General features: G+C 42.4%; 1 protein-coding gene across 1 annotated transcript in view; it reads left to right on the top strand.

The window, feature by feature from the left end:
- Positions 1-4,541: 4,541 nt before the first annotated feature.
- The window catches only part of UNK (unkempt family zinc finger), a gene marked incomplete at its 5' end in the record, with an annotated part of 34,365 nt that continues 22,848 nt past the window's right edge, over positions 4,542-16,058 (top strand). The window contains 2 exons of the mRNA XM_009868807.1: positions 4,542-4,616; positions 11,459-11,575. Coding sequence (XP_009867109.1) covers positions 4,542-4,616; positions 11,459-11,575 — 192 coding nt within the window. The remainder of the gene's footprint in view (positions 4,617-11,458; positions 11,576-16,058) is intronic.

A 16,058-nucleotide genomic window follows, 5' to 3' on the forward strand; every position in this document is an offset into this window, starting at 1 on the left:
CGAAGGAAGATCCTGGATCTGGTAGCTGAAAAGGACAGAGGAGAAAAATGGAATGGTGTTGGAATAAAGGTGATGGTGCAATTAGCTTCTTTCCAGAGGGCAAAATGTGTATTTTCAAATGGATGCTAAAAATACTTCAGTGAAAACAGTTGCAGAGAAGCTGAATAGCTATAAGTGAAGGATGGGTTTGGGGGCTGCAGAGTGCTGACAGCGGGATGTGAGCCATACTTCTACAGTCTTGGATTTGTACACTAGGTCACATCATACTATAAACCTCCTTCTGATAACATATGGGAACGTATTTGGTGGTCCTTCCATGTGAACAAGTTGTATGTTGTCAAAATGTAAATATTTTCTTCCTTCCCCCTCCACCCCCCCTTAAATGTAGTTTGTTTCCAGAAGATGACATGAGGGTTACAAGTTGTAAACTCAAGGAAGCTTAATTATCTGCATACTTTGCTGTTCCCTGGGGACAGGCAATCTGGTGCTGGGGAGGATCTCTCTCTTGGAAAGTTTTGGTTCTATTTGTTAGAAAATGTTCTAATTTCTGTATTAGTGTCGGTTTTCTTAACTCTTGGTATTATTTACGTGAGATTTTTACAGTTTGAACTGCAGTTCTAGATCCTGTCAGGAAGCCATTATACTTAAGATATACAGCAAAAGAAAGGCTGAAAGAAAAAGGAAATAGAAGTAGCTGTGCTGTGTCACACCTTTGGCACTGTTTGCTAGTGGAAGAAGAGCCTAAAAGCCCCCTTTGATATGTCCTTTGTAGCAGCTGTAGCGTGCAGATAGATAGATCTGGAGACCGAGTTGTCCTGGTACATGCCAAACTTTGCTGTTTAATTATGAGCGGTGTGTTTCTCATCGAGGAATCTGGTATTCCACTTGTAGAATTCGAGTAACGAAGCGCTCCGTGACTGCTGTCCTGTTCTTTCTGGATTAGACGTTTCTGCGCGTGGCTGTTCTTGTGACCCCGCAGCTCCCAGCACGGGGCGAGGTTGGTGTGTTCCTTGGCACGAAGGGGCGAGCAGGGCTCGTGGCCGCGGTAGCTGCGGGCTGGCGGGGCTTTGCTCTGCTTCTGGGCCAGTGTTAGTGGGCGGCTCGTTGTGGGGAGCGGGTTTGGCGTGGGTACGCCCCATCAAGACTCAACTAAGTGTCGACTTTGTGCCGTTCCTTAGCTCTAGGTTATTTCTGAACATATCTCCCTCTGCCTTTAATGTGTTACCCACAAATGTGAATAGAGGCCAAGCTCAAAGAAACTGAAAGCGAGCAATCACTCGCTTGTAGATGGCCAGTGCTGTGGTGTGGATTTGTTTCAGTACGGTCTATCCTCTCAGCTGTTGCTGTCTGCATCGTTTTTCAGTCAGAGTGGAATCTTTTAATTGTGAAATGTACAGTTTGTATCCGCTGCTTGAGTGTTTATTGATCTGGCAGAATTCAGATAAGTGGAGGTGAAGCAGTCCTTTGTTTGCTGTGCATTCACCTGAAAGTCAGACAATTTAATAACTGCAGGAGGGCAAATGTTCGGGTGAAGATAAGTTAAACTATTTAGTAAAAAAATCTAGCCTATTCAAAATACATGTGCTCGAAAGCATGGTTTAGGTGATAAACTTCAGGACACAGATTTGTTGGGCAAAACCCAGATCATCACTATTGAAGAGAATTCTCTTGAGTGTGCCCATCTTAAATATGAGCAGCTGTCCTGTAAATAAACTTCAGGTTTCTGTGTCCCCACAGGCTGTGCCCTCACTTGAGTTCTGAACACAGATGCCTGGGAGCACATCCTGTTCTCCTTTGTACTACAGCAAGATAAGCTTTGCAATTATTCCTTTGCAGCGTAAAAGACAAAAAACTTGCCTTTTGCTTTTGCGTGAGGGGAGGAATTGTGGGAAATTCCTGAAGGATTAGTACCCTGAAGTAGTGCTAGAACTGCATCCATAGGGTTGGCCGTGCTGTCATGTTAGTGACTGCAGGCTTGCATTCACCCAAGCGTTGTGTTGCAACCCCTTCGATGCCGGCCCTCTGGAGGTGAAGGACTGGTGCGCTCGAGCGAAGGACATTTTCAGTGGGGATGAAAATCAGGTTGGTGCAATGCTTTGGTTCTTGCAGCTCAAATCAAAGACCTTTTTGTGTCTGCATGTTTTTGAGTAGTGCCTTGTCTGGTGGTTTCTCAGCCTTAAACAAGAATGCCGGTTAGGACAGCAATGGAAATATGGGTGAGGGGAAATAAAAATAGCAGGATCACAGGTGGACTTGGATTTCAATGAAGTGCTTGCATGTGCAGTCTTATCTATCTCAGAATCTTATGTTTAAATTCTTGCTCAAAACCAACGGCACGTAAAAAATGCACCTTGAAGCATTCGTAGTAGCAGAGAGTAATCCTTATCTTCTTATCAGTGGACAGTGTCTTATCACTGTCAGGGTGAACACAGCGTATCTCATCTCGAATGCACAGACTGACTGACTGTGGAAAGAAAACCAAAAACTAAATGTGTAGCTAACAGGTTTTCAGAGTGGTTGCTTTTTTTGTACATGGTTTGCTCTTTGAGGACACTTAGCATTTGTCTGCATAGTCTGTTAGATGATATTTTTGATGTGCTTGAACTGGGTGGTCTTCACAACCTAGCAAATGCGCTTAGGCTTTTGAAATTGTTTTTAGAAACCTTTTGTGTTCTTTTTAAACCATCAGAACTCTTAAAACAACAAACCGTTGCCCTAATTCTGCTTTGGTTTTACTAGTGACAACCCTTAGATCAATAAGTTAATATGGACTTACATGAAAATAGAAACTAGCTCTGTTTAAGCAAAAAAAAAAAAAAAAAAAAAAAGAAGAGGAAACCCAAACAAACAAAAAGCCCCACAGACAACCCAGAAGACAAAGCCACCACCACCAAAAAAACCCTGTGCGTTTTTAGGTTTCCAATTTGGTAATAGCTTTGGAGATAGTTAGGAAAGCACTGAATGAGTCAATACTTCTGAACCGGAGACTTACCAGCAGTCTACTACATCATTACCTGTAAATGTCAGCTTACCAGGGACGTATAAGCTGGTTGTTATTGCTATTTTTTAAGTGTGTGAGCTTCACTGAATACGAGCCCACCACAAACTGTTATTAGGAAGTGTGAATAGTGACAGGAAGTTGGAAATATAAAGTACTGGAGTGTGGACAGGAAGGGCTGCCTTCACAGCATGTGCTTACCACCAAACAGATACACCGAAAAATAACACTCTTGATTTTATGGCTCTTCAAAGGAGGCGTGTGGAAAGCCTGCAGCTCGAGAAAAGAGTGTCTGGGCAGCGCTGGATGGGCTCTGTGCGGGACTGCGCTGTCCTGCTGCTTAACGCGTGTGTTGAGGCAATAAAGTGCTTCTTGTGCCGAAGCGGGACTGGAGCTGTAGTTTGCTGGCTACGGCCGTGCTTAATAAGTGAATACTTTTGGATATCAAAAGTGACAGGGAATTCACGTACAGATAACTGCTCTATAGGTGATGTATAAATATTTTGCAGAGGGAAAAGCTTCGTGTACTGCTTTGACATTTTCCGAATTAGTTTTGGTCTAGCAAGGCTTGGTATCTCAAAAATCCAAAACTCTGTGAAAGAGGAGAGGGATTCGGTCATGCGGAATTGTTCCAGCTTGGAAAAATGGTTCTTTGAGTTTCTTGATGGAAAAGAAAAGGTAGTATGTTAATGTTTATACATTGCTTGCATTAGCATATAGGATAATTGTTGTGGTATGGGAGGCAAGATTAATAATTCTTTTAGAAAACCTCAGACCTTAGAGTTTCTCTTTATGAATTTCTCTCGTTTTGTAAGTTTATGTATTGCCTAATTTTTTTTTTATAGCATATGGATTTAAGGAAAATTCTGTTGGAATTTGGAATTTTTTCTTTAGATCTATTCTTTCCACCACAGTAAGGTTTTACTAACTACTATGAGCAGCTGTTGTTCCAAATGATATGACCAGTGTCCTCTGGAAACTCTCTCTGCAGTACGTTACAGCATTTCTGCCTGGACGTTTGCAGGTTGTTGCTGCCCTGTAGCAGCGTGGCAGGAGGGAGCGTGTCACTACATCAGCTCGTCACACTGACCGTGTAGCGTGTCAGCATGAGCTCGCTGCCACGGGTGGGTGTGTGAATGTACCGGGCTGCGAGCTGGGGCCGCCAGAGAGCAGGGACGTGTTCCCTTCTCTTAACCCTCTTATAAGGAGCTGTGATTTCTGAGGGAGGAGTAAAATTAAGAGCTTTTCTTCTTCAAAACTTCACTAATCTCTCTGAAAGTATAAGAGACTGGGCTAAAATACATGCTGAGAAGTAGACTGATCCATCCTTTTGCCCAATGGAATCACTTGCATCTAAACTGTTGCTAAGAATTTTTTTGTCTAATTGTCGTTGCCTTTTTAATATTGTGCCAGTTAGTTTCGGCCTTAAAAACTCTTTAAACTTAACTTTGGTGAAATTGTGGAATGCGAGAGGGAGACAATTGCAGAGGTTTCTATCTTATACTTCACATACTCTATAATAAACTTTTTGCTTGCAAATCAGATACAGAGTTGTCCCCGAACCCTACGCGCTGTGCGCAGAGCCAGCCAGCAGCCAGCCAGCAATTCCCGTAGTGTCGTAAATTAAGGAGTGGTCACAAGCCAGCAGGCTGCAGGACAAGTGCAATTTCTTAGCTCCCTTTGTTTTTCTTCTACTTTATTGAGAGATGGTTTGTCTTCTATATCGGGGCAATCAAAAATACAAAGCCTCACCAGAAGGATACGTAGGGAGATGCTGAAGGCTCCTGCTTTCACAGACTCCACCTGGTGATGACAGCCAATTTAGATGCCTGTGATAATTTTCTCGGCAATCTCCGTCTTGCGTATTTTGATCAGTGCTTGATGCAGTTAATGCCAGTTTGACATTTGAAATATCAGTTGGTATGAATGTTCCCTTAAAATGAATACCAACAATTTATTCTCTTCTTAGCTTTGTTGCAGGCTGTCTTCTGACTCATAGGCACTTACCCTGCCGTAGTGTTCATTCAGGTTTAGAAGGTTATTGCTACAAGAGAAGTTCCAGGTTTTCTTTGAAAGAAAAATTTCAGTTTTAAGTGGTAAAGTGCAGTGATGGTAATAAAAGTGCTAGCTTACTGAGATACTATATACTGGCTCGATTCATATCTTTTAATGAAAAGTTTAATTCATATCTTTTAATAAAAACTTTAATTGAATATAATTGTCAGAATGCTGGGAGAAGAGGAATTTACACTGTGTTGGTGGTCAGACAAGAAAAATCTCAGGCCATCCCTAGCCATCTGTTGGTCAACAATTGCAAATTCATTTCAGTAGAGCATACTGGCTTATTAAGAATGATGGCGCTGTTAATTACAGCTAAGAAATTAAGGTTGGGTCACTTATTATCTTTGCCTGGAATTTCTTTAAATTAATAAGCAGTCGTGAACATGTGGAAGGGGAAGTAGTTTCTTGAAACCATATCTTATGAATATCTGCAAAATCCTGACTTAATTAAAGTCAATATTGTTTTACTCGTTAGCCTTCATCTTCAGCGTGTCACCACAGCTCAAAAATAAGCTGTCAGTCCGCACCCATTTTGATCAGAGGTGATTTTTCTCTTCTAATTTTTAATAGACTGTGAGCTTTCATTAATAGCACTTGAATGTTACCGTCACAGCAGAAATAAAACCAGCCGGTGCCTCAGGGCAACTGTGCAGCTTTACAGCAACAACAAAAAATAAATATCGTTGGCGCACTCTTGAGAGTACCACTGGGTTTGTTCATGTATTCGTTACTCAGAATGGAAAATGAGAAGTTGTGGTGTAGCCTGGGGTTTGCCTGCTCTCCCTTGGCAGAGAGCTGGGGCACATCCTGATGTCGGCGTACCTGTCAAAGCGCTGTCTGGTGTGGGGTCCTGTAATGGTGCTTCTTTGTGTGTGTAGGACTTTTTTTCTGGGGCGTCGGAGGAGCCCGCTGGGCTGCAGCAGGCACGGCTGAAGGCTGGTTTGAGTGCTGGACGGAAAAGAAAATCGACTGAATGGCTAGCATTGATTCTTCAAAATCAACCAGTAAGAGTTGGCTTTTATCTTTGTGCTGGCACACGTGCTATGGGATGCAGGTTCATGCTTGTTAGATAATCACTGTGTTTGGTTTCAGACTCACAACAGAAAATGTCTGTTCCCAAATGGAAGCCTTTCCAATGAGGCTGCTGCAAATCTGGTTGGCATTTAACCTGAGGAGAAGCAGATGCCGTTTCATTTTCCAGTGTAGATTGGTCTGGATGAGAGCACTATAGATCTGTCATTCCTTGTGGAGTTTTGGTTTTTTTCTGGTCCAGCATTAAGTATAGACCTTCAAACAGTTCACGTACTGTTTTAAAACTGTTGTGAGTATGGGGCTGCGATTGATCTACGAGCTGTTTGTTGAATCACGAGGGTTCTTGCTGTGGTCAGGAGAAGGCAGGCTACTGTGCTCTGTTTCTGAAGTGCCTCTTGTGAGACAGCATGTTGAAGGTTAGCTGCCTAAAAATGCTCATAAAAAACATCTAACTGAAGCTCTGAGCTATGTAATGGCTTGTATGGAAATAATATTTTTCTGAATTAGGCTTTTTGAATTCTTGCATGTGGGATGTTTTGGTCTAGGGAACTAGCAGAGTGAGTAACACAAGTTTTAAAACAGCCCAGCCCTGTTCCCAGCCTTCACTGGTGTTTCTGCAGTTGCCAGCCCTGAGTAGGCTTTGTTAGCGATTGAGTCAATGGTGAGCGAAGGACAGTGTGGGAAACCTTTACTGGAAGGTGAAACTTTTAATTTTTACAGCACAGGACACCAGTGGATTATTCAGACCTTGATTTGTTGTAGGCTAGTGCTGCAAATCTAATGTATGTTAATTCCATTTGAATTCTGCCTTTCTGCAGGTGTTCTCCATGTGTCCAAGGCTGCAGAAACTAGCACTAGGGCAAGAAGCATCCTCTATCCGATCCAGTCAGTTTAAGATAGAAAATTTATCCGGATATATAAGCTGAATAAATGACCATAATGGACAAGTCTGTGGATGGATGTTTATTGCAAAGTTTTTATTAGTAAAATGCTTACAACTGCTCATATTTAAGCACATGCTGATATATTTGTGCTGACAATTAAACCAGGTATAAACCTTCAGCAGTGTACAGCTGCCTTGGATGCAGCAGGCTCCAGTCTTTCCCTGAAACAGTTAGGCTCAACCCACATGTTACTGAAAAATAAGTACTTCAACATGATCCTGTTTTCATAGACTCAGCGCTTACACGGGTGCTGTAGGGAAGGATTAATGGCAGCTGAATGGTTGGTAGAGCAGAAACCAACCCACGGAGTGCTGAGGGTTGTTTCGGTGGAAGCTGATGCATGTTTGAAAACAGGGAGGTGTACTTCAGGCACAGCTGTGGTGTTTCTATAAACTAGCAGCGTCAAGTTGAAAATATGTCAAACTTGGGAAGAACTGGCCATGTTTTTTAAACATTGCGTGAACTGTCTAAATACTTAGTTAATTTTGAGGTCATGTCAAGTAATACATATTCATGGCCAACTAATTTGAGGGGAAAAAAAAGCAAAAAGAGATCAAACCCAAGGAAATGTAAATGTGAACTCAAGGCTTTATGCTGAGTTCTGCATCTTGCTGAATGGCTTTTAGGGAAACACCTCTGAAATGTAGTGCAGTTAAATGTTTGCATATGCCTGTGCTTGGATTGTTTTAATTAATTAAAAAGGTGAAAGCTCTGTGTAAACAAACACTTGGGCTTAAAATGGATTTTATTGGTATGACTTGGTCATATACATTTCATGGTCCACTGACGCGAGGAGTTTACGCTTTTTAAAGAGAGCACACAGCCAGAAAAATGAGTCAAGTTGTTTTATTTGTCAAGTTTGAATGACACAAGTGGCTGTGTGCCAAGCCGAAGGGATGCACAGCTCGAGGGAGGTCTGAGCAAGCACCTCTTCCCCCGACGCCCACAGACTGTAACACGATTGTAACTCGGCGGAGCTTGTGTCTCGGCTGTTGGCAAATGTGATAAGTGTTCATTTTATTGAGTTAACTCTGAACTGAAAGCCTCGATTTTTTTTCTTTCCTCATCAAGAGTGTTGGTGAGCTGCTTAGCTAAAACGTGGTATTTCTCTCAAAACAAAGCCATTTTTTTGCTATAGCTGTGGAAACCAAACAATGTTCTGCCTGAAACTGGTGCAAGGCTGTCTTCCCGTGATGGGCTGGCACCATGCCGTAGTGTCTATCTCTTGGTTTTCCTTAGTTTTTCAGTGTAGACAAGACGCAACTGTTCGTGTCTGACATTTTTCTTTTAATTGAAAAATATTCTGATCATTTCCGATAGTTGCCAACGCGTGTTATTTTTAGCACAAACTTTTGCAGTCACTCATTTAAAGTTCTTATCTGTATTGGTGTTAAGTGGTTTTTTCCTTGTGTCTCAGCTGAGTTAGTTGCCTTTTTGTCCACCCCACAATCTCCTTTGAAATCCAGAAACAGAGTTACAGTTAGCAGTCAGGTTACTGTTGAACGTGACTGTTGTACTTGTTGGTGTGTTACCCTTCCTTTTCTGGAATCTGGCCGTTTGTGTCTTAGCTTCTGCAGTACACGCTGCCCTTTAGCATTTATTTGGAAGCATCCAGCTCAACTTGCTAGATCAGTCAGATGCCTGGAAAAAGGAAAACGTGAGAGGTGCTGTCTGCCTGTTTCTGTAGTGAAAAGTGGGGGAGCTGGGGGCTATGGGTGTGAGTGGTTGGCTTTTCGATTGCTGAGGTACAAAATGAGTTATACAAACTCTTAAAACAAAAAAGCCTCCACAAGCAAACAAGCCCAACTCCATGCATCTGTAATAAGTCTGTCCAACTTTCACTTTCTTTATTTGCCCTGAGACTGACATTATTGTCAAGCTCTGATGGAGAAGGGGAAATCTAACAGCTTTAAAATCCTGCTGCTGTCTGCGGTGTGACCTTTTTCCAGTTGATGGTTCAATTTATTTAGGTGATAAAGAAAACACTGAGGCATGTGAAGTCTGTCTTCTTGACAGATGTGAGCTTACTGAAACTTTTTCCTCATCCTTTTCTCCTTCCCCACATTTGCAGTCAGCCTTTTGTTTTCATAAAGCAATCCATATATTTTTCTTTGAGATTTAAAATGCTTTCTAGTCTTTTCAAGGTTTACAAACTGCACCTGGTTGTCGAGGGTATGGAAAGGCAGATGGACTGGTAGTTGCTGAGATGTACTGACAGACATTGCATGGCATATGCAAAAGCCTTTGTGTGGGGGTTTAGTCAGGTTTGTGAGGTTGTTTAGAAAAATACCATTAAAAGTGGAAAAAGTGGAAATAACCAACAGTGGTGAGCTGCAGTGACTGATAAAGATTACTGCTAAAACCTGGTGAAATCACAATTAAAACTTTCAAGTTTGCTGCTAAAAGTGTTTGTTATTGTTTCATATTCAGCAGTGATTCATGTGAGGCTCTGTTTCAATATTAGATTACGACTGCCGGTAAGTAAAAACCATAGTTTATTGAAACAGGCTTCTCTTCACTACTGCTCTTACTAGAAGGATGCTGAACATTTCCTCGCAGAGGTTTAGGCGGGCTGTAAACCAGGCTGCTGGTAGGCTGCAGCTGTCGGTTCAGGGATTTGATTGCCTTGTGCCCACCCCTGGGAATAAGGAACTACAACTCCTATGAAGTTAGATTGTTTCATTTTTTTAAATTTCTTTTTTCCCTCCCAAATCCTAAGAAGTCTTTGGAGTTGGAGACTATGCTCTATGTTGGGAAGCTTTGCACTGACATGTCAGCTATTTGTAAGACATCATGGGAATGCTGGTATCAAACCCTTTCTCTGACTTATTTTGGAACGACATTGTTCTTCAAATCCCTTCCCCTCCAACTTATTCTGAAATACCTTTGTTGTCGTAAAAGCAAGAAACTCCTGAGCAATGTCAGAGCAGCATATCATGGGTTTTCTCTGTCAGTAATGATATGTTAAATGAAAGGTGCATTAGTAGGGTTTTTATTGAGTATCCTGTTGGAATAAGTAGATTCTGTCATGCATCACTGACTCATTTCAATTGGAATACCACAGTTCAGTAAAAGAAAATAATTGAGTCATGGGTTTCTTACTTAAAGTGTGTCTGATATCATCTTTTGCAATAAAATTTTATGAGGGTGAAATGAATTTAGAGGGTTGATTAAATATGGGCAGCTCTCTTCCTCTTGTGTTGGGGTGGCGCTTTGAGCTTAAGAAGAAAATAGTTTTGGAAGTATTTTCAGGAGATAAGCATTATTGAATTAGAGACATCTATATCTTCAGTTAGATATTTTCTGCTGAGTTTTGTAGTGCTGCCTATTTTGCAGGCAGTCTTGTTGGCGAAGCACACCCTGAATTACTGCAGATAATTTTATCTGTGTTAACTCAAATCACTAATTTAAACTTAAGCTGGTGTTTTGAGGTTGGGGTTTTTTTGTTTTTTGTTTGTTTGTTTTTTTATTGGTTCCCCCCCAAACTGATTTAGGAAAACTTTCTCCATCCTGCTGTCTGGACAGATCAGTGCTGATAGGACCTTCCAGCAAAGAAAAGCTGCTGAGCAGCTGAGAGCAGTGACCTCTGTCATTCAGCGCGCGTTCTTCAAGAAGGATGTCTGCCGACAAGTGAGATGAACTGGGACCACCTGAAACTTTACGAAGAAGTCTGTGGCCTCATGCATAGGACGTGACTGATAGAGAAGTGCCAGCAAAAGTCACAATCATTCCCGCGTGCTTTTGTGCTGCTGAAACTTTATCTCTGTCAGTGGGAGCCTCTGCTGAGAGAAGGCAGGCGGGCCCAAAATAAATGGCAACGGCAGCACAACATTTTCTCCTGGTATCTGAAATTTTATCAGAAACTTAAGCCTTGGTTTAGGAAAAGAAGAAACACAAACCACAACCAAACACTTGTAAAGGCAAATCTAACCAAGAAATCTGTGGGCTCTTGGACAGTGGCTCATACTAAGAATCTTTATATAGCCCCGAACGAGCAATTAGAAGTTAAGTGAAGTGTCCACACCAGGCTGGACTTTACAGAAACGACAAGAGCCTGTGCTGTCTGCACATGGCCTGGGCGCCCTGCTCCCGGTTAGTTGCTGTTGTCCAAGGGCAGCTGCAGCGATTCCATCCCTGTCCAGCCCCACCGACAGCAGCCGGTGCTTTAAATGTGAACCTGCCCGCTGGCGTGAAACGCGTCTGTAGTTTACACTGGTCCCACACCAGATACACAGCGCTGGGACCTATCGCTTCCCGTGGGCCTTTACTAGGAGTACTGTAGTGTTGCTTCATGGGTGGAAACACCCACCCACGTGTGTGCGATATCTAGATGACAGCGGTGTTGGATCTCACTATCGTCCTGCATTTCGACAGTGTCCCAGTCTGGATTAGCCAAATGATTATCTAATGGTTTTCTTGTCAGTGTCGTACTGCTGCAGAAGAGTCAGATCCTGTTTATGAGCCTTTATGCTCTCTTTGGGCCTGAGAGGAATTTTGGCAAAAAGGAGATTGACAAGGAAGAGCAAGGAGGGCTGCAAAGGTGAGGAGCTTGTCTTGAGTCCTGCGTAAAGATTTCAGATAGCGCTGGTGATGTTGGAAGCAAAGGCCTTGCATCATGGAAGCAACAGGGGTTTGGAAGAGTTGATTTTAATCCTTTTGTTCCTGTGCTCCTCGGTATTGTTTCTCTCCCCAGTCTTCCTGATCCCTCTGTGACAAAGCAGGGACTTCTCCCTTGGCGCCAGCGTGCATCTCCCAGTGATTTCGGCGAGCTTTGAGCAAGGTTTTTAATGAGGAGTTTAGAGCTCAGCTGTCTTCATGCATTACCAGCACATTTTCCTGAACTGAGCTCGCACCACTGCCTGTGTGACTTGTGTCAACTTCAGGAAGAACTTTGCAGCCCTGGGACGCGGGACGGCTGCAGGTATCCTCTGGTAGGAGCCTTGAGCACACCAGGTGTGGACAGAGCCAAACCAGTAAAGCTGCAGCAAAGGGATCTCTGCAGCAGCAGGCAGCGAGTGTGACCGGGACAAAGCTACAATTGTCGAGTTTGAAATCGAAGCTTCTGCGTTAGAATTTCTTTTTCATTTTTCTGTTTAATTCTTTTTGCCCTCCTCCTTTCCTGATTTTTTTTTGGTGGTAGTGGCTGGCCATACTTTATTTTCGTGTTTGATTTTTATTCCCCCCCACCCCCTTATCTCTTTTTCCTGCAGCTCCCAGAGCAGGTTGCTGCTCCATTTCTCTGGGGCAAAGAGGAACTAGCTGCAAATATGAGCTGCAGATGTAAACACTTGCTGCTCTGCCCTGGAGAATCGAGCTGCTACCGGCAATTAAAGACCATTTTCAGTTGTAAAATTCTTACAGAGAATAATAACTGCCCCTTCCCACATCCCAGCCCAGAGGAAGTGAATTTCAGCAAAGTATCTTTCCTTCAGAGGAAAGAATTTCAGCAAAGTATCATCGAGGTTTTTTTAATAGTTTGCTGCTCCTGTTGGTCTCTGGGACGTCACAGAGCTAGTCTAAACCTCTCGTCTTGCTAGTGAAAGCAGCTTTCATTTCCAGTAGCGTCCATCCTGCTCAGCAGCAAGTTCAGTTCAGCCTGGGGACTTTGATCTGCATTGTTCTGGCCAGTCTTGTCCTAATTGTTTAGAATTGCATTTGTCTTTGTTTGGTAGGACTCATAAATGATAACAGTTCCTCCAGGAATTTGAGTGTTGATGTTTATGTAGTGTCAGAAGACTGTGCTACGTGCTTTCCACTTTTTAAAAAAATTATGTGGGTTTGAAAATGTGACGTATACACACATACAAAAGAAAATGCATTTAAAGTAGACCAACACAGAACTGATCGGTTTCACCTTTTTTTTTTTTTTCCCTAAATAAAATAAAATATGGAAGTAACTTCTATATAAAAAGGGGTAATAATTCTTCTGCCCTCACGTGAGGGCTGTGGAGTTTCCTGAGATCTTTAGAGAGGAGTTGAGAAATGCAAGTTATCATTGCTGGATTTCCTCTTCCTGTACAGACACAGCGTTTGGCTGACATGCTGTGAAATGTGTACCAGTTATCAACATGTTTTCAGTTTCGAGGGTCATTTAAAAATGTGTTTTCTCAGCGATTCTGGGGGAAGAAAAAAAATTATAGAGACCATTGACAGTAGAAGAATCTGTCATGACAGTGTTTTCTGTGTTTTTGTTTAGAGCCTTTGCAAAGAGGCTACTGAAATATTAATAGCTTTCCGCTTTGTGAGACATCACGTTGCGGTGGTGCGGTCTGCGTATCCTTTCTACGTTCCCAAAACGTGTGTGGTTTAGATGCCTTTCATATATTTTAATACAAAGTGGCTGGTTGAGTGGTCCGTGTTCTCCCAGAGGAGCCAAAACTCGCTTCATGGATCCAGAAAGTACAGGGCTATAAGCCATTCAGGCTATTGTGGAGGAGGGGGATTTAAAATATGCTAGTGGCTTGAAAAAAAGGAAAACTCAAAGCCGTGATTGAAAGGCTTGAGATGACTGAGTTAATGTGACGACTCTCCTTTTCCTCTGTTGGGCCTGTTGCTGAGGTGATCACGCGAGGTTAATGTGTGTGCGGAGCTCAATGGTACCTGTTTGCAGGACTTGCTTTGAAATTAAGAGTGAGAGATCATTTATTTAATAGACAGCATTAAAGAATGAGTTTCTGATGAAGCAAGTTAGGTGTTAAACACTTTTCAGGTGAACCATTTACTTATGTAATTATCTTTCATTTACAATAAATGTTTCTCCAGGGAGTTTAGCCAATCATGTACTGCAATTAATTTTCAAATGCTCTTCAGCAACAATTGACACTCCAGAGACCAGAATCCCTACTCTGTACATTTTTAAACTCTCCTGCTAAAGTGAAGCTATTTCAGCTCTGTTGATCATATGGTTGTTAAATTTTAGGGGTTTTAACAGTGTTTCATATATGCCTGTCACTACAAGTCTGGAGTGCTGGGCTTGATCCCCAAGCTCTGTGGGCCTGGTATCTCCCTTTAACTTCTAGAGCATTGAAGAGGTTCCGGATGCTGTTCTTCACTCACTTCACTAAAATTGGAGGAGTTTAAATGCTCTTGATTCCTGTTACCAGCTCTGATTGCTGTATGGTGCTGGCAAGGGCATGTAGCCAGCTGTTTCACAGTTTGTCCCTACGCAAAATCGAAGCAACATAAATAAATCTCATGTCTCCGAGGTGTACATGGAGACATATGGGTGCAAGGGGCTGGTTGGTGACTGTGTAGTATCTGTGGACAGTCTCACGTATCATGCTGCTTAAGTTTACTTCGTTTCACTTTCTAACCTTAATGTTGCTATGGTCACTTTTGTTCTAAGTCTTACTAGTGCGTTGATAAGATAAAATAATTGGTGGAATTCCACCTTTTACAACTGTACTTGGTCCAACAGCTTAGAAAGCTTCTCAGAATGGATTAATTTTATTGTGGCATTCAGGTTTTGGATGAATTGCTGCTGTCGTTGGAGTAAGGATCTCTATTTAAACAGAGCTGGCTTTTTAAAAGTGAAAAGGAACAGAGTGACATTGTTCGCCCTCACCTACTCCACACAGACCTGTTTCTGCACGCTGGCTCCAGTTTTTCTGATGTTAAGCCTTGGGCCCCGATGCAGATACTGTTCCAGGCGCGCTGGATTGCGGGGAACAGATGGGCTTGGGTTGAAGAGGGCTTACAGCCGCTGCGGAGGCTCTCCAGCCCCGAGCGTTCGCAGATCCGAAGCAGTGGGACCTGCAAGCCTCACGCATTTGGAGGTTGAAGAGGAGGAAGAGCTCTTATCCTTTCATGCTTGCAAAATCCAATGTAACAAGGCTCTTGCCAGCGATATTCTCTGTGTTGCAAACAAGTAAATCCGCTTGAATGTTGAATTAGTGCATTTTCCCGTGTCTTTCACTTCAGGTGGGGGTAAAGAGGAAAGGAGACTTTATTTATAGATGTTACTCTCAGAACAAATCTAGCATGATGATATTATCTGTAAATACATCTTTGGGCATCAGACATAATTTCTTTAGAAACGTGATGGAAAGATTGTCTCATATGGGAATGAATACTTGATAAATTCCTTTACTTGTTTTGTGGCCTCAGAGTACACAGGCAGTTTAAAATTAGTCCATATCTGCTGTTACATCATCCTGTTGCTTCCAGCAGAATACTAGCACTTTTATTTTAACCGTCACATTTTGCTACTCGTTTTTTAAGGCCACAGATGAGTGCTCTGGGCCTTCTCTGTTGTTTTTGGGGATGTCTCCAGCACTGAACCCAGTGGGATTCGGGTCTGAGCTACTTGCAGTGTTCGTATGTTCCCCATAAATACAGGGCAGCTAGTGGATTTCAGGCAGCGTGGATTTTGTAAGCACCTACACACAGATCACAGTCAGATCATTATGTTGATCTAAACCATTTTGTAATCCTCTACAATCTGGGTTTAGAGACTGTTATTAGTGTCACAAATAAAAGCTTGTGACTTCTTTAGTTCTCAGGATAAAAGAAGACTCGTACTTTTGGAGAATTACATATTAAAATTAAAGCAATATAAACATGCAGAAGTTTGAGCATGGTTGTCCCACTTCTCAGGACTTAGTCCTGAATTCACAAGATTGCGGGAGAGAAATGGATTAATTTTAATTTCATAGTCGACCACATCCTGAAGAAGCTGAATTAAACTAGGAGGACAAGGCATGAAAGAGTCTTTTAAAAACCTTTCTCTCTCAGTAACTTGAAGCTCTAAATATAGCTACAAGGAAGCGTATTTTATTTGTTTTGGTTTTTTAAACTGAGCGTGTAGGAAGGAAACCCCTTTTTGCCCAGATTTAAGAGATAGAATCTTTCTGTCCATTTCTATTTCCTCACAGACTGTTTTCTAAGCTCCTGAAAAGCCTCTCCAAAATGATACGAAAGGCACAATAGAAAGCAACTTCAGCTATTGTTGGCGTTGGTGTTTGTGTGAAGTGGCCTGGTAACTGATCCCTTCCTGTTACAGACAGCCAGGGCTTCCAGCCCCC

This window comes from Apaloderma vittatum, unplaced genomic scaffold (assembly GCF_000703405.1).
Source record: "Apaloderma vittatum isolate BGI_N311 unplaced genomic scaffold, ASM70340v1 scaffold17894, whole genome shotgun sequence".
Lineage (NCBI taxonomy): Eukaryota > Metazoa > Chordata > Aves > Trogoniformes > Trogonidae > Apaloderma > Apaloderma vittatum.